We start from the raw sequence: 26,283 nt of genomic DNA, 5'->3' as shown, positions 1-26,283 counted from the left end.
CTGTAACTGAATTCCAGGAGTTCAGCTCAGAGTTTAGCTGTGGGTGTCTGCTTCCGCATCCATCAGCTACTAGATGTAGGCTCTAGGATGGCATATAAGGTGCTCATCAATCTCATTATCAGGGAAGGACATCTAAAGTAGCTTCTCCACTATTGCTTAAATTGTTAGTTGGGGTCATCCTTGTAGTTCTCTGGATATTTCCCTAGTGACAGATTTCTTTTAAAATCTATAATGGCTCCCTATATTGTGGTATCTGTTTTCTTGCTCACGTTTATTCAAAATGCGGGATAATGGAAAACTATCATGTTTATGAGGCAAGTATCTGAGTTTTGTCTGGGAGTACATAGAATTCAGGGTTTCTTCATGTATCTTGTGGTGTTTAAAGTAGACAGTTCCTTTGAGTGGAGCTCAGAGTAAAAGAGTCAACTGAAGATATAACTTATAAGTCATCTGCACCGATATGGTATTTGAAATAATAGGCATAGATGAGAACAATCTGAAGAGTGGTTCTCAAAGTCAAAATGAACTGTGTATCTTACTGAATGTATAATTCTGAGGCCCATATCTGATTCATACAATCACTCATTTAACAAATTTCTGGGTGATGCTGAGAATTTATGATTCCAGGGCTTTGAAAAACACTTACTTAAAAGGGGCCATAAGTGAGAAAGGAACCTTGAACAATTATTTAATTGCTGATTATAACCTTCAAAACAAGCATAAGTGCAATGACTCTAAATACAATTATTTTATATACACTTCAGATTCTGTACCAAAGACATTATCATGTCCTTAAGAAAAAAATGTTTTGCTTTATAACTTGGGGCTTTATATTACTACAATTCATTTATATTCATGATGTTTATCCCAGAAGTTTTGTAAAAATATCTGTAGTTATAAGCATAAGTGCTTATTTCCTGTATCATAAACTTACCTAAATATGCCTAATTTAAGGACTAATTGATTTTGCTCAGAGCTGTCTAATATCTACCTTACTATCTTTTCTCAATGTAAAATTAAAAGCCAAAATAACTTTGGATACCTTATAAAATATATTCATTCAGGATTCATCAATAATCACAGTATTCTTGCTGTCATTTATGACTACAGAGTAAATAAGATATTCTGTGTACTATTGTTTTGTGCTGATGAAAATCTTTGGAAAATGGTTGACACTAATTGTCTTTATTAAAGTGAAAATACTACTGCATCTTTGAGGCTGACATTGTTTTGTCAAATGAACAAATATGTCTTATTAGATTAGTTTTACATTAATTTGCTAGAATTTTGAAAGAATTCACATTACAATTGAATAATCATTTCTTATATTCATAATTCTACTGTCCATAAATTGACTATAGTTCTGTGCCACAAATTAGATTAAAGTTTATTATTCTTTCAAGTATATCAATTTTTAATCTTTATATTTATAAAATACCATGTCTATAGAAGTAGATAGATGAAGAATTTTATTATAACAAAAATATTCCATTTGAATTAAATGTGTTCTGCCATACATTAATTTCAACTTAAGAAAGCATTTTTTAAAATTTCAGTCTACATCCTACAAATTTTTAAGTGAGTTGACTAACATTAACAATGAACTTCTCTCTATAGTAGGCTCATATATTCATGTTTAATTAAAATTAAATTCAATTACCCTTAATTTCAAAGAGAATATTACTTACATTTGTATTCAGCATGCCAGAAGGAAGGGTTATTCTTCCTTTAGTGAGTTTATTGTATACCATTCTCATTTTTAATTATGTTGAATTTAATAATAGTACATTGCTACTGTCTATAATTTATGCCTAAAAGACCTAAGCACAACACTCTTATTGTCTGGAAGAAAAATATAACCTCCTTCTTGACTGCACTTAAATAATAACTTGTTATAAGAAGAAAATAAAAATTTTGTTAATTTTCAGAGAGGCTATGTGATTTTTCCCGGGGGTGGCGGGGGAGCATTCCAATTAGTATACCTAGAAGCCTCATGGAAAGGCACCAAAAAATATACTGAAACAATAAGTGTATTTTATGCTGTCAAGGCAGAAAGTAAAAGAACATTGGCATTTGAGAGAAAATAGGGAGTAAAGGTGGTGTTTAAGTATAATCATGCCTGTTTCCCTCTTGCCTTCATGAAGAAGATGTGGTGCTCCAAAAAGAGTTAAATGCATTAGATGTTTGTTAAATGACACACAAAAGAGTTAAAATGTGTCATTAAATACAAAGTGACTAATAGAAACAAGCCTGAGACATTTGGCTGCACTAAAATCATCAAAACAATTAAACTGTTTCAAAGCAAAAGTGTTTTAACTCTGACAATTAACATGTGATTCATTCTCCTTATCTTTTTATGTTGAAGAGCAGTCCAAGTAAATGTATTCCATGGCATTCTTTCCATAGCAATTACTTTTTCTAGTCAAAGAAATGCTAAAAGTACTCTGTGATAAATCTTTGTGTTAAATTTAAAATATTTAAATTACTATGTCATAATGTGCAACAAGAATCCAGAAATCTTCATAACTTTTTTTCAGGAATCTTATGTAATATAAATATTAACAAGTAAGAAAGAAGTAGCTATAGTCAGTCTATTATTATTTTAATTATCATTATCTTATTCTCCCCCCAAAATAATCATAGATTATAATACTACTTAAGTGAAAGAAAAGAAGCATAAGATTGTTTCAATTAAGATAAATAATTGTCTACATTGAAATATAATTTATTTCAAGCATACACATGGAAAGTGAAAATTAAAACATTGAAAGCCATAAATGGCTCTATGACCCTTAATCTATGTTATCTAATATGCTATCTGAAGCCTAGCAGGGTAGGGCCCGGGAAAGTACTTGAATGAGAAATATTAAAAAAACAGTGATTTATGTTACAAGTTTTCTTTTCCTTTTTCTTAGTGAAAAGTGACATACTTTGAAAACAGAAATAACTATTTAGCAAAAATACACTTAGTTTAAGAGATCACAACTAAAATGTTACCTAAATCAATATAGTTTCTCTGATCTAAGTTATGATATAACATCTAACATGAAAAAGCTTCTAAGGTAAATTTGATTTTACATTAATATGCCATCATAATTTGGGCAATAGTAGACACATGGACAGAAAGAGTAATTTTATCTGCCAATTAACTTCTAATTTTTATACATGACTTAAATTACAAAAAAATTTAATTTTATTTATATTTATTCTTGGTGTCTTTCACATCATGCCTCGCTATGCCATCCATTTCCAAATCCTTTTGTGTCTGCACTCTTCCTTGCAAATATCCCCCTAAGTAAAATAAAGTCAAATATAAGAAAAAATAAAAGAAAAAAATCAGTCTTGTCATGGAAGCTGTAGTGAGTCATACAGAAAGTAAACCCTTTTAACCATAATATCTTTATTTGTATGAGTTAATTCCAAGTCATTGTTCTGGTTTGAGGCCTCCGGTTTCTGCTGGTCGGGCCCTGGCAGGAACTCTTCTTGGTTATCCTGTTGTGGCACTGAGTTGTAGAGATTATGCAGCTTTTTAGTCTGTAAGACCTGTCTCTTCAGTGCTTCCTCAAATCACAGATGGGGTGGACGTTGGGGTAGGCCAACTCATAATCCTGGTTCTGGGCCTGGGCAGCTGCAGGGTAGTTGCAAGGTTGGTCAGCCTGCCTGCTCTCCCTTGTCCTAACCACCAGGGTAAGCTCTCCTGCATTGTCCTGGCTAGTTCACACCTTTCAGCTATGAGCAAGGGGCAGGGCAAGTCCTCCCAGTCTATTTTCCCACACCTACACCTTCAAGGCCAACTCTACTGTCTTGCCTGGGTTTGGTGTAGAGGCCACTCTCCCAAGTGCTGCAACTGACTAAGGACAGTGACAGTTCTTCAGATCTTATGACCTCAGGGGCAGCTCTCCCACCTGCTTGATGTGGGGGTGCTTCTCCCTCATGCCCTTGCAACTACATGACAGATGAGTAATAAGGATATCTCTCCTATACTCACTACTTAAACAAAAGTATTTTAAGCGACATGTTAGCACAAACCTGTAATATCTTGTGTTAGATTAGTTATTTTAAAAATCAGTAATCTATGTTAATAGTATATAAAATATACATACTTGTTCTAGTAACAAAAATGTAGGAGTGAAGATCCATCACTTGAGTTTTTCAATGAGATGAAAATCATTATCAATTTGAAATATAAGGTTATAACTATAAAATTGCTATATAGCTGCAATGTTAACTAAAAGGAAAATATATATAGAATATATACAAAAGGAAGAAAGGAATGTCATTGAATATCATTATAACAAAGTTAAGAAAATTCAAAGGAAAGCAGGAAGAGAGGAACATGAACCACAATACATGGAGAAAAAAAACTAAAAAATGCCAATAGTAAGTCCTTCAACATCAGTATCTACATTTAAATGAAATAAAGTCTATAGTCAAAAGAGAGATTATCTGAATTCATTTTTTAAAATAACAGATTTAAACCAAATTATGTCAGTGCACATAGAAAAATACTCATAGGAAGAAATGGAAGAACAAAAGAAAAGTTTCCCTTGGAATTGGAAACTAATTGAAAACACAGACGTACTAATTTGTATCAGAAAAAAATTGGACTTATGTCAAAATTTACTTTAAAAGCATAAGGGCAAGATGAAGGTACTTGTTACCAAGACTGATGATGTGAACTACATCTCCAGGATCTATGTGGTTAAAAAGAGGACACTGACTCATACATGTGCAGGTTTTTCTCTGACAGCCATGTGCATATTATAGTAAATGTGGCATAGTTTGTGTTTGCCCACACAAGCATGAATGTATGCACACACAAGCAAATGTAAATACATAAAAAATAAACAGAAACACACATTATTAAGTAATCAAGGAAAATTTTCTAGAATGAACCACTCAGTTGATCACAAAATAAGATTCAGTGTATTTTAAAAGGATTAAAGTTTTAAAAATATTTTTTATACTTGGAAAAAGAATAAAAATCTTTACAAATAATTAGTTCAGAACCCTTAATTTATTTGATATCAAAATACTCTCAATACATTGTTTTTATCATTAAAATAAATATATGAATGTATCTCTTAATCAAAAGAAAGACAGAATTCATTGAAATTTTGTTAAATTTGTTAAAATTTGATCTAAATTATGTTTTAAATTTGGCCATCCATAAACCAATTGAATGTTAACTTACTCTTGTCATCCCAATAAAGAAGGAGCATAGAATTTGAGACAAAAAATTTAAGAACAGTAAATTTGTTCATTATTCAAAAGCCAGGAATAGAATTGTAAACTGAAAATGCCAAGGGATGACAACTATCTGATGAAGTACATGGAAATATATCAGTTTCTCATACAGAATCTTACCGATGACTCTAGAAAACCTATCCTTATTATAACTAAGTAAATCTGGGCTTTCATTGTTCTTTTTTATCATGTTTTTATTTATTTTACATACCAACCATAGTTTCCTCTCCCTCCTCCCCCACCTACCCCTTCACCCCATCTACTCATCCATCTCCACTTAGATGGGATAAGACTTCCCATGGGATCATGGCATATCAAGCTGCTGCAGGACCAAACTCCTCCCCCAACGCCTGCATCAAGGCTGAATAAGGCATCCCACTATGGGGAGGGAATAGGTTCCAAAGAGCCAGCTCATACATCAGGAACAGATCCTGTTCCCATTGCTAGAGGCCAAAAAAAAAAAAACAGAGACCACACTACACAATTGTCACCCAGATGCAGAGGCCTAGGTCATTCCCATACCAGTTTCCTAGCTGTCCATCCAGAGTCCTTGAGCTCCCACAAGCTGAGGGTTTCCCTGTCATGATCTTGACCCCCTTGTTTTCTTCATATAATCCCTCTACCCTCTCTTCAACTGAACTCCCAGAGCTCAACTTGGCTGTGGATCTCTGCATCTTCTTCCCTCATGTACTGGGTGAAGGCTCTATGATGACAAGTAGGGCAGTTACCAATCTGATTACGGGCCAAAAGGGCCCTCTCCACTCTTGTTAAAAGTCTTAGCTGGAATCATCCTTGTGGGTTCCAGAGAGCTTTCCTGTAGCATGAATTCTAATAGTTCTTAACAATAAAAACCCAGAGTCAGATATTAATGGAAGGAAAAACAGAAAGATCATAGAAACAAAGAAGCCTGCCACTATCTCTTACCTCTATCTCTGATGGAATGGGCTATCCTGTCTCCACAAGTCCTCAGACTGGATGCTCTTCTTTCCAAACTTCAAACTGCATTCTAGACTGCTACCTCAGACTATAACCTCAGACTACCATGAGCTCCTGTCTCCTCCTGCTTTATATTCCTCTCTCTGCTCAGCCATATCTCTTCCTGTCTCTACCTTCTTGGTGATTGGATTAAAGGTGTGCCACTCCAAGTGCTAGGATCACCTTTGTGTAAGCCTTGTTTTTGTTTCTCTTTTAGACTGGATCAATTTTGTGTAGCCCAGTGTGGCCTTGAACTAACAGATATCCATCTGCCTCTGTCTCCTGGGTGCTAGGACTAAACATGTGTGCCACCACTGCCTGACCTCTATAGCTGACTAGTGTGGCTATCTTTACACTCTGAACTTCAAGCAAGCTTTATTTGTTAGATCATGAAAAAAATCACCATACGTCCCTGGCACCAGGTTTCTCACTACCCCCACAATGGCCCCTTCTATCAAAATATCTCCCCCATCATTCTCCCACTCCCTCCTGCCCACAACTTGACCATCCTAATCCCTCATGTTCCCATCTCTTATTCCCTTCCCTTTACTCCCTCCTGCCCCAAGTTTATTCAGGACATACCATCTATTTCCTCTTTCCTTGGAGATCCTTGTGTCCATCTTAGGGTACTCCTTGTTACTTAGCTTCCCTGGGACTGTGAATTGTAGCCTGGTTACCCTTTGCTTTATATCTAATACCCACTTATGAGTGAGTACATACCATGTTTGTCTTTCTGAGACTGGATTATCTCACTCAAGATGATTTTTTTCCTAGTTCCATCCATTTGCCTGCAAATTTCATTATGTCATTGTTTCCCACCCACACACTGAGTAATACTCCATTGTGTAGATATACCACATTTTCATTATTCACTCTTTGGTTGAGGGGCATCTAGGTTGTTTCCAGGTTCTGGCTGTTACAAATAATGCTGCTATGAACAAAGTTCATAGCTGAGCAAGTGTCCTTGGGGAATGGTTGAGTATCCTTTGGGTACATGCCCGAGAGTGGTATCACTGCATTAAATCCCTAATGCATCAAAAAAAATCTGTTGTATGTGATGTTATTATGAGTTAGTACATGTTTATTTCTTTTATAACAGGTATACCTAGGAAATTTAAGAGACATATTAGACAAACAAACAAACAAAAAAGACAAGACTGGAAGTTTTAAATAGAAAATTTCTCCAGAGTACACATGTATAAAAGACTGAAAAAGTTTTTGATCACAGATTATAGCCTTCATATACTGAGAACTGTTTCTCTTGTTCTTCAGTGAGTTTATAAGTCAATTTCAACTTTAAGTCGAGCCTAATGGGAATAAAGGATAAAAATATAATTGACTTATTTCTAGTTTCTACTTTTCATGTCTGTTCAAAATAATACTACAAAATTCCATAATTATGTTGGAATTAAACAATGTCCTATTAAACAACCCATAAATCAAGAAAATGAAAGGGGCAAATTAAAATACCTTGGTATGATTAAAAAGGAAAACAACATACCAGAATATATGTGATACAGCAAAAGCAGTGCTAAGAGGAAAGTTGTAACCATAAACACTCTTCTGTTTTGTTTGCTGATGCTATAATTAAAATATGACAAAAGAAACTTGGGAAAGAAAGTGCTTATTTGGCTTACAAGTCTCCACCATATTCTATCAACAAAGGTAATCAGAATAGGAAGTCAAGGCAATAACCTAGAGGCAGGAACCAAAGTAGAGACCATAGAGAAATTCTGATACTGGTTTGCTAAGTAGAGACCATAGAGAAATTCTGATTACTGGTTTGCTCAGCCTGCTTTTATATATACTCCAGAACCCTCTGCCTAAGTCACACCTCCTACATCACTCATTTATCAAGAAAATGTGCTATAGACATACCTACAGGCCATTCCTATGAAGGTTTTTTTTCTGAATTAAGATTCTGTCTTCCCCAGTATCTCTCATTTGTGTCAAGTTGATAAAAAGGAAACTAACCAGCACAATCACAAACAAAAGAAGAAGGAAGATCACAAATTTACAACTGAAATTTATCCTTCTAGGAACAGTGAAACAAGCTAACCCTAAATCTAGAAAGAATGGCATGATCATTATTCGAAGTGTAAAAATCTTAAAAGTGATAAAATTCACAAATATAAATTGAGCCAAGGGAACACAGCAAATGAGACATATTTATACATTTCAGTTCTGCATGATTTAAAGCCTCTGGTAGCTATTTAATGGCAATGTAACAGTATCACTAATGACCTGTATATGAAATGGTTAAAATGATAGATTTTATTGTTATTTTTTATGGTGGTAGTATGAAAACTACCTCATATTATTTGCCATGTAAAGTCGATAGACTCTAAAATAGTGTATGGCAATATCAATCACTGATAATGACTCACAACACACAAGGAATGGGAAGGAATTTTCTTAGCTTGATAAAAACAATAGCCAGAAATAAAATATATTTAACATCATAATCTTGAAATAACTACTTCAGTCTAAGGCCAGGAAAAAAAGCTGTAATGTCTATTCTTATCACATATTCAATATTATACTTGATATTTTATTCAATGCTGTCAAGCAAAATGATGAATCAATAGGGGATTTTTATTCACAGATTACTTGATTATCTTTTTATAAAATTGATCCAAATGATTTTGAAAGCTTATGTGTAATAAGAGAACTGAACAAGGTTGAAAGATTTAAAATTAATGTACAAAAATCATTTATATTTCCTTATTTCAACCTAAACAAGCAGAAATTAAAATTCTAAAATGCAATTTAAAATTGTATCCAAATGTATTAAATGCTTGAATGGCTGAGCAAGATCACCAAGTAGACAAGGGTGCTTACTGACAAGCCTGATGACCTGAGTTTGATCCTCAAGACCCACATGTTGGAGGGACAGAATGAACCCTTGAAAGTCATCCTCAGACCTCCACATATGCTTTGACATACTCATCTCATAGGCATACACACACTCAAAATAATTAAAATGTAATAGTTTTAAAAAAATATTTAGCTCTTTAGAGATTTTGATGGGAAATATGTATTAAAAAGTGTATTACAGAAAATGAGAAACATTGCTGAAGTAATTTACGGTATAGTTAGAGGAAAAGTCATGGAATTATGATAGTATTAAGACAGCATTGCTTCCTAAAGTCATTTATATCTGTCATTGTAATTCAAGGAAAAACAATTATGTCCTTTAAAATAAAAACTGTCAAACTGAATCTAAAGATAATAGGGGAATGCAAAAGATTTATAATAGCCAAACATTTTTTGCCTTCATTTATTCTTTTATTTAAATTTTTCTTATTTTACACATCTATCCCAGTTCCCTCTCCCTCCTTCCCTTTCTCCCTCCCTCCCTCCCATGCCCCAAAAACAACCTCCCATTCCATTCCTCCACCTTGCAGCTCCATATGTTATGAGTAGGTTTTTCCCTGCCTGTCCTGGACCGGCACCAGCCCCAATTAACGCACAGAGACTCTATATTTGAAATTACTGAAAACTTTTAAGCATGGAAGTGATGGATTTATGTTTAAAGGAGATCATTCTATATGATACTATTGAAGATAGATTTAACAGTGAAAAAAATGACAACATGTATGCTCATTAAAAATATCTTGAGGGTCATGATTTATGTGCATGATCCCAGCATTTAGGAGGCTGAGGCAGAAGGGTTGAATTAATTTTTCATTAATTATTTTATTTAAATTAAAATCAATCTTATTTTACATGTCAATCCCAGTTCCTTCTTCCTCCTATCCTCCCATCCTCCCACCCCCCACCAATCCCCCCATCCTACCCCCACCCACTCTTCAGAAAGGGTGAAGCCTCACATCATTTGGGGCAGGACTAAGGCCCTCCCCACTGTATCTAGGCTGAGATAGTATCCCTCCATGGGGAATGGGCTCCAAAAAGTCAGTTCATGAACTAGGGATAAGTATTGGTGCCACTGCCAGCTGTCGCAGAGACTGCCCAAACTCCAACTGACACCTACGTTCAGGGGGCCTAGTTCAGTCTTGTGCAGTTTCCCCAGCTATCAGTCTAGAATCAATGAGTTCCCACTTGTTCAGGTCAGCTGTTTCTGTGAGTTTCCCCAACATGGTCTTGACCCCTTTGCTCATCACTCCTTCCACTCTAAAACTGAATTCCAGGAGTGCAGCTTATTGCTTAGTTGTGAATCTCTGCTTCTGCTTACATTAGCTACTGGATAAATGCTCTATGGTGGCATTTAAGGTAGTCATCATTCTCATTATAGGAGAAGGGCGTTTAAGGTAGCTTCTCCACTATTGCTTAGATTCTTAGTTGGGGTCATGGTGTGGACTCCTAGGGATTTCCTTAGTGCCAGGTTTCTCATTAAGCCCACACCCCCCCCCAATCTAGGTATTTCTTTTGTTGCTCTCTTAATTGTTCTTCCCAGAACTCAACCTTCGGGATCTTTCATGTTTTCTCCCCCCTCCCCTTCTTCCCTCCTTTTTCTCCTACCTGCCCCCCATGCTCCCAATTTAGTCAGGAGATCTTGTCTCTTTCCCTTTCCCTGAGGATCCATATATGTCTCTCTTAGGGACCTCCTTGATTCCTAGCTTCTCTGGGGTTGTGGATTGTAAGCAGGTTGTCCTTGGTTGTATGTCTAATATCGACTTATGAGCAAGGACATACCATGTTTTTCTTTCTGTGTTTGGATTGCCACACTCAGGATGGATTCTTCTAGCTCCATGCATTTGCCTATGAATTTCAAGATGTCTTTTTTTTTTTTAATCGCTAAGTAGTATTCCAATGTGTTCTTCAGTTGAGGAGCATCTAGTTTGCTTCCAGGTTCTGCCTATTACAAATAATGCTTCTATATGAAAAGCTGCCAATGTTATCTACCATATAATGAAACTGAAAAAAGAAAAACCACATGATTATCTCATTATATACTGGTAAATCCTATGACAAAATCCAACACCCCTTCATGATAAAGGGATAGAGAGAACAGGGATAAAAAGGAACATACCTAAGCATAATAAAGGTAATATACAACAAGCCAACAGCCAACATCAAACTAAATGGAGATAAATTGTGATTCCTCTAAAACCAGAAACAAGACAAAACTGTCCACTCTCTTCATATCGTTTGGATATTGTACTTGAAGTTCTAGCTAGAGAAATAAGACAACAAAAGGAGATCAAGGGGATACACATGGGAAAGAAAGAAGCCAAACTTTCACTATTTGTAGATGATATGATAGTTTGCATAAGTGACCAGAAAAATTCTACCAGGTAACTGCTACAGCTGATAAACACTTTCAGCAAAGTGGCAGGATGCAAGATTAACTCAAAAAAATTATTAGCCGACCTATATACAGACAATAAATGGGCTGAAAAAGAAATCAGAGAAACACCACCCTTCACAATAGCCACAAACAACATAAAATATCTTGAGGTAACTCTAACCAAACAAGTGAAAGACCTGTATGACAAAATACTTTAAGGCTTTAAAGAAAGAAACTAAAGAAGATACCAGAAAATGGAAAGATCTCCCACACTCTTGGATAGCTAGGATCAACCTAGTAAAAATGGCAATCTTACCAAAAACAATCTATAGATTCGAAGCAGTCCCCATTAAAATCCCAGTGCAATTCTTCACAGACCTTGAAAGAACAATACACACTGGGGAGCAGAAAGAGGAATGGGATGGAGGTTGGGAGGGAGCCAGGGAGGAGGGAAGGGTGAGGGAACTTGGATCAACATGTAAAACAAGCTTGTTGAAAATTTAAATAAAAATATTATCAAAAATTAAACAATATTCAAATTTATATGGAAAAACAAAAACCCAGGATAAACAAAACTACCCTGTATAATAAAGGACTTCTGGAGGTGTCATTATTCCTGACTTCAAGCTCTATCATAGTCATGAAACAGCTTGTTGTTGGCACAAAAACAGACATGTAGACTAATGGAATCGAATTGAACACCCTGTTATTAATCCACACACCTATGAATACCTGATTTTTGACAAAGAAGCTAAAATTATACAATGGAAAAACTAAGGCATCTTCAGTAAATGGTGCTGGCATAACTGGATGCTAACATGTAGAAAACTGCAGATAGGTCCATGTCTATCTCCATGTACAAAACTTCAGTCTATATGTATCACAGACCTCGACATAAATTCAGCCACGCTGAACCTCTTAGAAGAGAGGGGAAGTACCGTTGAATGAATTGGTACAAGAGATCATTTCCTGAACATAACACCAGTAGTGCAGACACTGAGATCAATAATAAATAGGACCTCCTTAAACTAAGAAATTTCTGTAAGGCAACAACACAGTCAACAAGACAAATTGGCAGCCCACAGAATGGGAAAAAATCTTCACCAACCCCACATCTAACAGAGGGCTGATCTCCAAAATGTACAAAGAACTCATGAAGCTAATCACCAAAACACCAAATAATCCAATTAAAAATTAGAGTACTGATCTAAATAGAGAATTCTCAACAGAGAAATTTCAAATGGATGAAAGCCACTTCAGGAATTGCTGAACATTCTTAGCCATCAGGGAAATGCAAATCAAAACATCTCTGAAATGCCATCTTAACCATTTCATAATGGCTCAAATCAAAAACACCAATGTATGTTGGAGAGGATGTGGAGAAAAGGGAACACTCCTCCATTGCTGCTGGGAGTGCAAACTAGTACAGCCACTGTGGAAATCAGTATGGCAGTTTCTCAGGAATTGGAATCAATCTACCTCAAGACTCAGAAATTCCACTGTTATGCATAAACCCAAAGGGTGCACATTCATACCACAAATACATCTGTTTAAATATTTTCTCAGGGTTTGAACTACATACAGTGTAGTTGGGCATGGTAGGATACAATTATGGTTCTAGGCGCTAGAGAGACTGAAGAAAGATTATGAGTTTGAGATGAAACAAGCCTTACTACAATAGACAATTTATCAATATTCTGACTCAAAATTACATAATGGAGCCAGGTGGCAAATGATACTATTTTAACTGAAGTCAGCTACACTAAAGACAAAATACTGTTGTGTATAGAAATGTATGTTCCATTGGGCTTAATTGCAAAAATGATCAGGATAACATGACCAGGTTTTTTTTTCCTTTAAAATGTTCAGATAAAAAATAAAATAAAATAAAATAATAAAAAAATAAAAAAAGTTCAGATAAAATTGATGGTCTTAGTATTGTGCCCAATAAAAAAGATTAAAAGATTATAATTGATGTCTTCTAATATTTTAATAAAATTTTCAATCTCATCCTCATCAGAAAAAAAGAAAACTCTGGAAGCAGAATTCCAAAACTTTCAATGTTGTATATCCTCCATTAAATTTTAATAATAATGACAATGATATGAACAGTTTATTCAGAAGCACATAAACTAAGCTCACGGACCATAAAGCATGAAATTTAGAGACGTTCCTCTCAGTGAGTTAGATATTTTATCTTAATAGTAGTAGAAAACCCATTCTGGCATCCATATCCTTTCCTTTGTAAAGTAGTGTCAAAGTGGTGCATCCTATATTGGCTGGTTGGATGTTAGATAAATAGATTTGCAAAACAGGAGATTTCCATACCTAAAGAATATGCAGTATAACAAACTATGACATGATATGTGTACTGTAACAACAGAAATTAAAAATAATCTTATTAAATTACTGCACTCAGTTCAGCAAAATGAATTGATATACCTAACACATCAACATATTTTATGATAATTATTTTCTTTACATTTCTACACATATAATCAATAGCTATATTAGAAACCCTCAAGGAAATAATTGTGTTGCGTGGCTATTTTTGTTATTGGGACAATCATTCCAAACAAAATTGTTTCTGTAAAGAACAAGTAAATCCCATAAATGCAGGATAGAAATAGGGTTTAGCTATTTTCCTTCTTTCTCTATTCTTTTACCATCTTCTTCTGTGGGGCATTCTTAGAAAATTAAGATGGTTAGTTACAAATTCGATTTTGAAATCTTCTGGAGGATAACTAGCAAAACATTACCAAGATATATAAATATTAAACTTGCTAAATTATTTAAAGAATGTCCTTAGGAATACATATGGAGGTAAGGTCCTGTTTGACTTGAACATATAGTGAGGAGAAAGATTTTGATAAAGTCATTATAATGGAGAGATCTTATTTATTCTGGTAACTGGGTGAAGGGATGCATTATGTCCTTGTTTGCTAAGCCAAAGAATAAGCACTGGGTGAGGCCTACAGGCAAGCGTGCCTTCCTCCATTTTCCACTGTTCTAATAACATTTAACACCTACACCCATGTTCACCCTGGTGATGACCCCACGTTCCCCTCACCTCTGTGGTACATGCATTGCACCAGGTATCATCCTCTGTCATTGAGGCCTCTGTGACCTCACAGTAGACCCTTGCCAGTTGCTCGGGCACTAGAGGTGGACAACTGGGGGCAGAGCCATTAGCTGGCTGCCCGGAGCAGGAGCACTTACCTCTCCGGGCAGCGGTATTTCCCAGCAGTTGTGCGGCCTCCAGGCATCACAGCTTCCCCACAACAACAGCGGATTCTCTAGCTCAAGACAGTACAGCTATCAAGGCCCTAAGAGGCAGGAATCGTGCAGATCTTCAGGTACAGTTGAGAAGCTCAAGTCCCTAGCCTTGAGCCCTCTTTCTGCCCTAACTACCTCCTTGAATAGCTCCTTGGGAACCCAATCCAGCCTGTACCACAACCCAGTCCTCACCCCAACCATATACCACCCTGTGCTCTTACAGATGTTTGAGCCCTAGTATCTCCAAAGCCATCTACCACTTGTTAGGCCAAGTACAAAGGATTGTCCATCTTATCTTGGGAACCATGGCACTCAAACGTATCCAAAAGGAGCTCTTGGACCTGGCTCGTGACCCTCCAGCCCAATGCTCTGCCGGCCCTGTGGGGGAAGATCCATTTCATTGGCAAGCAACCATAATGGGGCCTGATGACAGCCCCTACCACGGAGGGGTCTTTTTCCTGGCCATCCATTTCCCATCGGATTACCCATTCAGACCACCCAAGATCACATTCACCACACGAATTTACCATCCGAATATCAACCGGAAGGGAAGCATCTGCCTTGACATCCTGAGATCTGAGTGGTCACCAGCACTGACAATTTCTAAAGTTCTCCTGTCTATCTGCTCCCTCTTGTGTGACCCGAACCCGGATGATCCATTGGTTCCTGAAATTGCAAAAGTCTACCGCAAGAACAAGAAAAAGTATGATAGACTGGCTAGAGAGTGGACTGAGAAATTCGCTATGTGATTTCAACATGTAATCCCATGGCCGTAGTAGTAAAAGCAATGCTGGTGGTTCAGTTAATTGGTTGTCTTTTGCTTGTTTTCTATAGGGCAAAAACTTTCCCCATTCTTTTGAGCACATATTATGCGTCTTTCAAACAGGTCAAAATGGAAGGGGAACGATAGGCATATAGAGGAGGTAGAGAGAGGAAATGGGGGAGGGGGTTGATGGAAGATAGGGAGCGTAGTGGTATGAGAAAGAGTGATGTGGGAAAATGTGCAAGACCAGTTTAAGTTTATGTTTAACTAAAAGATTTCTGTACTGATTCAGGATTGGAGAACACAGAGCAAGATGTTCGCTTTAGCTGACAAAATCAGTTCAACCAACCAGAATGGGAAGCATTGTGACCTCATACTGGCCTTGCTCTCATAAGACAGCTGGGCAGGCTCACATCAAATAACCCATCAACATGCCTCAGCCTACCCACTTCTGAGATTACAGGCATGTACCACAGTGCTCAGAACCACTGGGAAGATATTTTGAGAATTTTTTTATAGAACATTTAAATTCTGTTGCATAAATAGGTTGCAGAAGATTAGAGATTACCAAATGAATGCAGATATATTACCCTTTAAACACCTCTGATCCAGTTCTATAAATATTTTGTAAAATATTTGTGAATTAGAACAGTAAGGATCAAAAATGTCCCAAGTGTTTTTTAAATATTTCCCAATTATTTTAAAAATGTATACATTATCTACCAGTCACAAAAATGAAAGTAAAAGAAAATTTCAAGCATATATACAATGTGTTTTGATTATATCTACCACTAGTAGCTCCTTCGAGCCATGTAAGTATTCCTCCAAAATGTCTTCTACCAAATTTCATGCTCCATATATTTTTTAATAGCCAACTGAGTCCAATTAGTACTGCTCACATGCACACGGATGTGGGACTATCCAGTGGTTCATTGACAAACTTTCTAAAGCCACAGTCCCCCCAAAAAAGTTACACATTTGACATTCAACATCTTCCAATAATTCCTCAGGTAGGGCTGGGGCTTTGGGAACTCCTCCCCAATCCCTGTTGGAATTTTGAGGGGATAAATCTTGTGCAGGTCTCAGGCAGGCAACTACAGCAGCTGTGATGTCATGTATGCAATACCCATGTCATATTGAGGAGACCATATTTCACAATTGTCCTTTCCATTCTCCAATTTTTATATTCTAACCCTTCTTCTGAAAGATACCCTGGGCTTTGGTTGTGAGGATTTTGATATAGATGACACAATTTTGGCTGAACACTCACAGTCATATATTCTCGTGATTTTTATCGGTTATGAATCTCTGTATAAAACTCTACCCACTCCAAAAATGAAGAAATTTCTCCAACCAAAGTTGACCGTACCAAAAATATATGGGTATAAATTAATATTTAGAAGACAGTTTGACACCTGACCATTTAGTATAACAATAGAAGGTTTATTCCTCCTTAGGGCCTGTGATCTCCCCAGACATGGGTTTTTGACAAGGTTTATGAGAAACTATCCTCTTAAGCAGGCCACAAATCCAGTCAGAAGGTGATGGGTTACTACCATAACCACCATGCTATTGCTGTACCAGTGGGTACATCTTGCCTAACATGTCAATATTGTAGCCTCCCATGTCCAGGGAAGTTAAAATCATTAATGTCTTTTCTCCCTCAGTATCCTACTAAAGAACACCTTCCAGTACTATTACATCTTTTCAGTTTTAGATTGATATTTCTAGGCCAGTGGGAAGATACCTAAATATGAGTCTGTACAGTTGTGGGTAGAGACAAGCAGAGTGATGGGGTGCTCCTGGATGAGAGATAAAGATCTTTATTTATCATGACCTAACGGTAGCATGAACTTCAGTAATGTCAGTTCCCCTCACTTCCCCCAAATCCAGGACAATAGACCAAGTGACCAATAGACCAACACACTATTTTTGTGTTGCAGTTGAGAAGTCACTGGATTTTTAGGGGCTGCTGTCAGGACTGCTGAAACTTTGATCTAGTGGTATACTTTCTTATTAATGTAATCATGCAAAACCCTGCACTCTGTACAGGTGGAAGCACTATTTTCCAAAATGTTTATAAATTTATTTAATTATTTAGTTTTGTCTCACACATTGTATACCAAATACAGTTTCCACCCAGTCCTCCTCTCCTCCCAGGCCCAATCACATCCCCTCTCCCCCAGATTCACTCCTCCTCCTTTCCTTTCAGAAAAAAACAGGACTGCTGGGGATATCTACCAAAGATGGCCTAACAAGTTACAATATGACTAGACACAAACCCTTATATCAAGGCTGGACAAGGCAAACCAGTAGAAGGAAAAGTATCCCAAAGGCAGGCAGAAACACATTTTTAATGCTACTTTTAAAAGAAATATAGAAGCCAAGAGGTGGGAGCCCATGCCTTTAATCCTGGCATTCAGGAGGCAGAGGTGGGCAGATCTCTGTGAGTTCGAGTCCAGCATGGTCTACAGAGTGAGTTCCAGGACAGGCTCCACAGCTACAGAAAAACCCTGTCTCAAAAAAAAAAAAAAAAAAAGAAAGAAAGAAAAAGAATATATTCAATATGGCTTAGGCTCAGAACTAAGAAATCCACTTTGTAAACCCCAATAGAAGTTTTACTTTTATTTTCAGTTTTTGTTTACATTTATCCATATTCAAAATCAGATTAATAAAGATCACTAAGTATGTAAGAACATTAACATTTTAAATTTTAAAAGTCAATAGTCCAAGAAAATGTTATCCAAGTATACAGAAATCCCATAGAGGATTGCAGTCTGATGGTGTTATCTGTTTAAATCTACTTGAGCATAAATAGTTTATCGAAAAATCTAATTCTATTAGAATTTGTACACGTATAGATGAACCCTCAGTGTACTAAACAAATTTCTACCACAATGACATTTGATAATTTAATAAAATATATTAACTTTAGTAAAGTAAAATTTAAAGTTTTAACTTTCTAAAAGTACATTTGAAACAGGAAAACACATTGTTAATCTCATACTGATTTCATACAAACTTAAAATAATTTACTTGGATGCAGAAAGTGTTACTGAGATATTTTCAATAAACTGGACACCAGACTGATAAGTTAAATCAGCATAGTACCAACCCAGACCCCCCTGAACATGAATGTCAGTTAGGAGGCCTGGGCAGTCTATGGGGACTCTGGTAGTGGAAGAGTATCTATCCCTAGTGTATGGATGGACTTTGGGAGCCCATTACACATAGAGCAATGCTATCTCAGCCTAGACACATGGAGGAGGGCCTAGACCCTGCTCCAAATGATGTGACAGACTTTGAAGTTCCTGCATAGAAGGCCTTACCCTCCCTGGGGAGCAGAAAGGAGATGAGATAGGGAGTTTGTGGAGGGAGGAAGAGGAGGAGGGGAGGGGAAGGGAACTGGGATTGACATGTAAAACAAGACTGTTACTTAAATTTTAAAAAATGGAAGGAAAAAAAATAAAAATAAGTATCAGAATTTTTTCTGAGCCAGAAAACATAAGGAAAATACATAGAAAAATGAATTTATACTAGATATTTTCCTCTGTCTTTTCTTGCATATTCATATACTAGTATTTTTCTTTGACATATTTTAATGTTTTTACTTTAAATTGTTTTAATATGTAAATTTTAGCACCTCACTTGTAATTATGCTTTTAAAGGGGCAATGGAGGAATGGTAGTTTTGTAAAGGTATGAAAATACCAATAAAAGATCTGAATGAAATGCAATATGAAAATTTTGAATTATGTCACATACCAAACTATTAAACACAAAATTTATTTTTCCTAAACATAAATCTAATCCTAAGCACTGTTGTATAATACAACACAGTAATAAAAATATTCTGTACACTGTCCAGTACAGTAGTGTATTGCTTTTCTGTGATAAAATACCTAGCAAGAAACAACTTATGGGAGGAGATATTTATTTTGAATATGGTATAAGAAGGGATATACTCTATCACAGCAGAGTAAGCATGGTGACAGTAATGAAAGTGGCTGGTTATGTTGTATTTACAGACAAGAAGCAGTGAACAGACAGAAGTATATCTGGGCTATCCACCATTAAGTTGTGACCCTAGTAAGTCACTACTTCCAACAAATTTCTACATCCTAAATGTTCTAAAATCTTCTAAAACTATACTTCTAGTTGGGTATAGTTCAAATACATTAATCTGTGGAGACATCTCACATTCAGAACACAACCTTCTGCCTCTAATCCCTATGATCCAATATCATTTTATAATGCAAAACACAGTTGTTCCAACTTTAGAAGTCTCTATAGTCTTTAACAGTCACAATACTGTTTAAAATCTCAAAGATTGTTCTGAGACTTAAGGTAGTCTCTTCACTGTGATCACTTATAAAGTTATAAAAAATAAGTTTCATCTTAAAAAGGAACAAATTAAATATCCCCATTCCCAAAAGTAAGAACAGAGACATAGCAAAAAAAAGATTGGGCAAAAGAAATACAAAGACCTATTTGGGGCCAGGTGGTGGAGGCACACACATTTAATCCCAGCACTCAGGAGGCAGAGGTAGGCGGATCTCTGTGAGTAAGCAGCTTTCTACAGCTGTCCCATGATCCTGGTGTCGTCAGCATCCTGGGGCCTCTGTTGGAATTTAGGCTTCACATTTACCATTTAACGAGTGTCCTCTTTGCAGGGACCCTGGCATCATGGCTTTCCATATCATTGGATAAAACCTTAATGACCCACTCTCTCATATTTTTCATGTTTGCAAAATAGGTAGCATAGACGATGCTGCAAAATTCTACTGTCAGCTCAAGATGTAATCTAGCCTCTTGTTGTAGGTGATATTGTCTGAACCTGAAAAAAATACTTCCCTAAAAGCTATTATTTTTGAGCAATATAGCCCTCAATTCTTCTTCTATTCTCAAATCTATCTTCTTTAAATAAATTTGCATTTTATAAGTTGGCAGCTTCAATAGTTGAGGTATTACCCTATTTACTATTTTATTACTATTCTTTGACTCTGTCTCTGCCCCCCACCCACCATCCCTCATGTCTACATGTGAAATAGGGTTTCACTCTGCAACTCTGACTGATCTGGAACTCACAATGTAGACCAGGCTGGCCTAGAACTCACAGAGGTCCATCTACATGTCTTTGGTTCTTGAGTGCTGCTGGGCTAAAACTTACACCATCACACTGACTAGTTTTAACTTTATTGTGCCAATCAGTGTAACAATTAAATTCCTTTCCCTCTTGCCTTGTCAGAAGCTTTGTACTTTTTCATATACCTTTACTCACTAAACTGCACATATACATTTCTCAGCTTTCTGTCTTGCTCATTGCCTTTTCTCACAGTAGGCTTGGAAAAACAGTAGTCATGCCATAGCCTGAATTCTATCTTGAAATTTCCTTTCCCAAATGCATTAATCTTTTACCTTTCAGGCACAGGCAGAATGGAGCCAGATATTTGGCTAAAATGTAACATGAATGTCCTCTCTCACAGTTGTTCATAAGAGTTCTTATTCCTTCTGAAACCTCATGAGTGGGGCCTCTGCTATCCATGTTTCTCCTGGTATTCTGAACTCCCACCAGAATGCCTCATGAAGTTCTTTTTATAGCACTATAGTGCTTATATAGCATGCAACTGGAAGCCCTTCCACATTCCCGAAGGCCTACAGACCACATGGTCAAGTTTAGCATAGCAGCATCCTTATTCCTCAATATCAAGTTTCTGTATTAGTTGTTTTTCTCATTGCTGAGACCAAATAAATGACAAGAAGCAACTGAAAGAAGGAATTGCTTTATTTTTGGAACAGTTTAAAGGTTCATCATAGTTGAAAGGCATGGCTGTAGGAACATGTGTATCTGGTCATGTTACATTCATAGTCAGGAGTCAGAACAAGCAAGGAATGTCTGTTCCACAAATCAAAGACCTTCCCCAGAAACTCACTTCATCAAGCCAAAATTTACACATAGTCACAAGTGTCAAATACTATAAATTAGGAAAAAAACAAGAATTCCAATTTGTCTAATTGTACAATTTGGAAATTTTTAATTAAATATGGATAGTAGGATATGTGACTATAAAATATGAATAAAATCTCTATCCCCTTTACTACAGATTTAAGAGACAACCCTGTAAAGAATGTATTCTATATTTGTAAGGGTTTAATACAACCAGTTAAGGAATTATTTTAGCCAGAAATTTTAAAATTATACTGTCACCAAGAAACAGAAATAAGTATTATATAGTAGTAACACATCAATAATGGAACTTTTAAAAGACAATAATCTCATAATATCATAATTTTCACTGTTACAGTCCAATTCATAGATAATTATTTTGTCTTTATTTTGCTTAAAATTATATATCTTTAATATTAATCCATATGATTGCAAATGTTTGGGGCTAAAAAAGGAAACTAAATAAGAAATTTTGAGATAGTCATAATTAACATACCTGAAAGGTAATAGTGTTTCTGGTAAGAGCATTTAATAGTCTTTACAATTCAAACTTGTCACTTTTAACTTTCTCTGTTAGTGCTCACATACCAATTCCTGAATTTCGATGAATTCAATTAGAAAAAGTTAAACTGGTATTTTAATTAGTAGAAGGAGTGATGCTTTTCTGTTGTTAATGTGGGCATCCAGACACATGCCTTTTACCTGGTTAAAAAAATGCTCAGATAGCATCTAATGAAATCATTACATACTTTTAGGCTAATAATATATACCAGGACTTTAATAGTATGACTAATGTGTATTGGGAATAAGAATTCATGACTTAGTTTTACATTCATTTTCATACACCATCATGCAATTCATCTTGAAAATTTGATCATAAATAATAATATTGCTTGTCAGCAATTTATTTCCTTATTGATGATATAGCTTAGGAAATTTGAAACTTTCATTGATATAGCTTTCTTTTATGACATAATGAATGATGCTGCTTCTGTAATTATTGTGTTTGCCTCAAATCATGATCTTCATTTGTTTTAATTCTACATGTGACTGTATTAAAAACTTCTTCCTAATGGAAGCTATTATTTATAGACACCACTGACATTTGATGTAAAAGCTTTATCCTTTTAAATGCTAATGTTCCAATGAGAATAATAGCAGTTCTTAACTCTTGTAAATAGTCTACTTAGCAATTATTGGCTGTTCTATTAACTGACTCCTTCTTCCCCCCCCCCCTTTATTTTTCCTTTTCAGTTGGGTATGTCAAATGTTACAGTTAGCATTTGGTTCTTCCTTTGGAGATGCAGCTGCTAATGCAGGTAATGATTTCAAAGTGTCAAATATTTATGTTATTAAAATGCATAAATGAATCAGCTGATAATGGCACACATCTTTAATCCAAGCACTTGGGAGGCAAAGGCAGATGGATCTCTGTGAGTTTGAGACAAGCATGATCTACACAGTGAGTTCCAGAACAGGCAAGGTTACAAAGAGAAACTGTCTTGAATCCACATACACTCCACCAAGAAAAGCAGAAATAAGGTTTAAATATAAATTTATTCTTATCACAGCTTTCCATACATGTTATCACCTGAAGATTACCAGAACTTTTACTATTGCTATTCAAACACTTATTAAAGAGTTGTTGAATAGTAACAAAATATTTTTATTTCTAAAACTTGGCTGAAACTAACATATAAAAACAAATTAAATATTATATTAACTTTTAGAGAGAAAATGACCTTGTTGTAGCTAGAAATGAGTATTTTATGGTAAAACTTCCTTTTATATGCTTATTAGTTTCTTTCTTGAATGGCACACAATTGAAAGAACAAATAAATGATCTGTTCACTAATGATTTCATAATCATGGATATAGTAGATAATCATGTTTATGTCCTCATTAATACTGAATGTAATTGTTTTATTTCTAGATTAAAATTTTGAGAATAGGAAACAGTACCTAGAGATACTCAGTTCCCTTTAAAATGAATAAATATGATTTGATCACTACCAGTTGTAGAGGAATAAATTACAATTTCCTCAATACCAAGCACACAAAAATCATTTTGAAAAATATTGTCATGTGGATTTTTCCAACAAATTTTTTAAAAATGCCTCAAGTAATCTGATCTGTAAGTAAAGGAAATAGAGTAAAAATGGGAAAAGCTTAAGCTTATGGGGGAAATATATATATATATATATATATATATATATATATATATATATATATATATATTTCTTTGAATATTCCTCCATAAGCAATTGAAATGATTTACTAAATTGTAATATTTCTTGATAATCAATTACATTAAAATTTCATTGAAGAATTCAAGCAAAAAATATGAGTAAATAAAAATAAGATTACTTAAAGCACCATTCCATATAGCTAATATTTTAGAGACTCTTCTTCCAACACACAGAAGCACACATATACTCAATAATGAAGAGTGGGAAAGCACAAGATTCTGCATGCTATGCTCACTACTTGCTACTGTTAGCATAGTTGAGTTCAATTAAATTGTCTTAAAATAGCTCCAGCAAGCAGTATCAGCAAAATCCTGGATGCAACAAAAGCAATAGCTATATAACCAAAATATCAAGACTAATTAAAGACAGTAGTCAATGTATACACTAAATAGGCTATGTAATAGAAGGGAAGAAAATAGCAAAGTTTATTTTTAAATATATTATAATAGCTCTATTCAAACTCTAGCATATAGGTAGTGATATCACAAAATTTGCCAATTACTAAGTTAATTTGGTGTTACTAGAGTTTTCATATTCAAAGCCATATGTTTTCTTACAGAATACAGACGTGTGAGTTCTGTGATTTATGAGAGATGTGTTATAGCCTTGAGGAGAAACTTCCCTGTGATTTGGTGTAACTACTGCCAAGAAGCAACTACTGTAAGTAATATCTCTATTTCAATATGGATCAATAGCAGTTAAATTCAGACAATTCTGACTTTGTATTATTTAAAGGTATAATAAGCAGTATACAAAAGTATATTCGTGTCATAATACAAACATTCTATATAAAAATCTTTAGTGGGAAATATTAATGCTTCTCTAATAATAGAAGAATCCATAAAGAAAAAGAACAAAAATATGAGGATAGGGGTTGGGGATTTAGCTCAGTGATAGAGTGCTTGCCTAGCAAGTGCAAGTCCCTGGTTGTAGTCCTCAGCTCTGAAAAAATAAATAAAAATAAAATAAAAATGAGGATAATTCCCCCTTTCACTTTGCTGTCCTAGTTAAAGTAATTAACACTGGTTTGATAGGTAGACATTGAACATACTTTTCTTTATTTCCTTGACTATCGAAAGGTTGGTGTCAAGCTAAGTTGAGCATAATAAATATACTTTCAGGTAATAAAATTATTGGACTATTATTTTAATTAGTTTACAAAAGAATCTCAGTAGTTTTCGTTTTATTTTCATGATGACTATTTTACGTTTATGTCTCTCTCTCTCTCTCTGTGTGTGTGTGTGTGTGTGTGTGTGTGTGTGTGTGTGTGTGTGTGTGTGTACACCTCAGTGCTTGTGTGAACATTAGAGAACATTTCTACCCGGTGAATCCCAGAAGTGGAATTAAGACAGCAGGCTTGAGGGAATGCACCTTTATTCATTGAGCCATCTCTGGTGTCCTTCCTTCACATTTTTAGATACTATATAATACATATTTTTAAAAAAATCTGTAGTAAACTAGATATAGTAGCTCATACCTATAATCCCAACATTTGGGAGGTAGAGGCAGGAGGATTGCCACAAATAGAGCCTCCACTACATGGTGAGTTTCAGGTTAGCCAAGATACATTGTAAGAGCATGAAACAAGGAAGGAGGAAGGTAGAGAGATAAATAGAGGGGAGGGAAGGAACAAGTAAGAAGAAAGAAAATGGAAAGAAGAAAAGGAAAACAGAAGGAAAGAGGTAAAGAAATTGTGGTGTATTGAACAAGTATGCCCCCATAGACTCATGTGTTTGAATGCATGAGTCTACAGTGTGGTATGGATTTGTTAGAGTAGGTGTAACCTTGCTTTGATGCAGGCTTTGGGGTCTCATATATGCATAAGCCACAACCAGTGTGACAGTCTACACTTTTGTTGCCTGAAGATCAAGATGTAGAACTCTCAGCTCCTTCTCTAGCACCATGTCTGCTTGCACACGGCCATGTCCCACCATGATGATTACGAACTAAACCTCTTGATATTGTAAGCCAGGCCCAATTAAATGTTTTCCTTTTAAGAGTTGCCATGGCCATGTTGTCTCTTCACAACAATATGAACTCTAAGACAAAACTAAAATTGGAACATTTCTAACACCCATAATTGTACTTCCCTGAGGATCAGTCTGACCATAATACTGTGTAAAAGTGGTAAGAGTTCTGCAGGTGCTAAACCTAGCATAGCTGAGTCTACCAGGAAAGGAAAGTGACTGCAACCCATGGACACTACTCCAGAGGAGGAGTAGAGGACCCTAAAATTGAGAAATCTTCTATGTTCTTTCTATCAAGCTATGTTCTTTCCTCCAGCAGAGCAGGCAGTACATGAAATTTGGGGAAGGTCACTGCAAAATATGGAACATGACACAGCACAAAGAAATGAAAGACACACCCCAAGCTATGCAGACTTTGAGGTAGCAGCAGAAGTATAGGAAAGGAATCTGAAGTTAAGCATTTTAAACACCCCCACTTAAGTTGTAGCCTTTCATGAATCTAACCTATATAGTCTCTTTATTCTTACTCTACTTCTTCCTAGTCCCTTCTTTATTCCTCCCTCTTTTCACAAGTTAGTGAACAAAACCACTATAAACTACAATTTCCCA

General features: G+C 35.7%; 2 protein-coding genes across 2 annotated transcripts in view; both read left to right on the top strand.

Annotated features, from left to right (window-relative positions):
- Nucleotides 1–24,367, top strand: part of LOC127218429 (uncharacterized) — a gene marked incomplete at its 3' end in the record, with an annotated part of 75,249 nt that extends 50,882 nt beyond the window's left edge. The window contains exons 8-9 of the mRNA XM_051179447.1: nt 22,713–22,777; nt 24,267–24,367. Of these exons, the coding sequence (XP_051035404.1) occupies nt 22,713–22,777; nt 24,267–24,367 (166 nt within the window). The remainder of the gene's footprint in view (nt 1–22,712; nt 22,778–24,266) is intronic.
- LOC127218427 (ubiquitin-conjugating enzyme E2 D2) lies at nt 15,037–15,555 on the top strand. Its single transcript, XM_051179444.1, has one exon. The coding sequence runs from the start codon at nt 15,055–15,057 to the stop codon at nt 15,496–15,498; it is 444 nt and encodes a 147-aa protein (XP_051035401.1). The 5' UTR covers nt 15,037–15,054; the 3' UTR covers nt 15,499–15,555.
- Nucleotides 24,368–26,283: the final 1,916 nt, after the last annotated feature.

This window comes from Phodopus roborovskii, unplaced genomic scaffold (genome assembly GCF_943737965.1).
Source record: "Phodopus roborovskii unplaced genomic scaffold, PHOROB, whole genome shotgun sequence".
Classification (NCBI taxonomy): Eukaryota; Metazoa; Chordata; class Mammalia; order Rodentia; family Cricetidae; genus Phodopus; species Phodopus roborovskii.
This window is presented reverse-complemented; position numbering and strand designations above follow the sequence as displayed.

Coding starts and splice junctions, on each gene's coding strand:
- LOC127218427 (XM_051179444.1), top strand. CDS start 15,055: ATGGCACTCAAACGTATCCAAAAGGAGCTCTTGGACCTGGCTCGTGAC.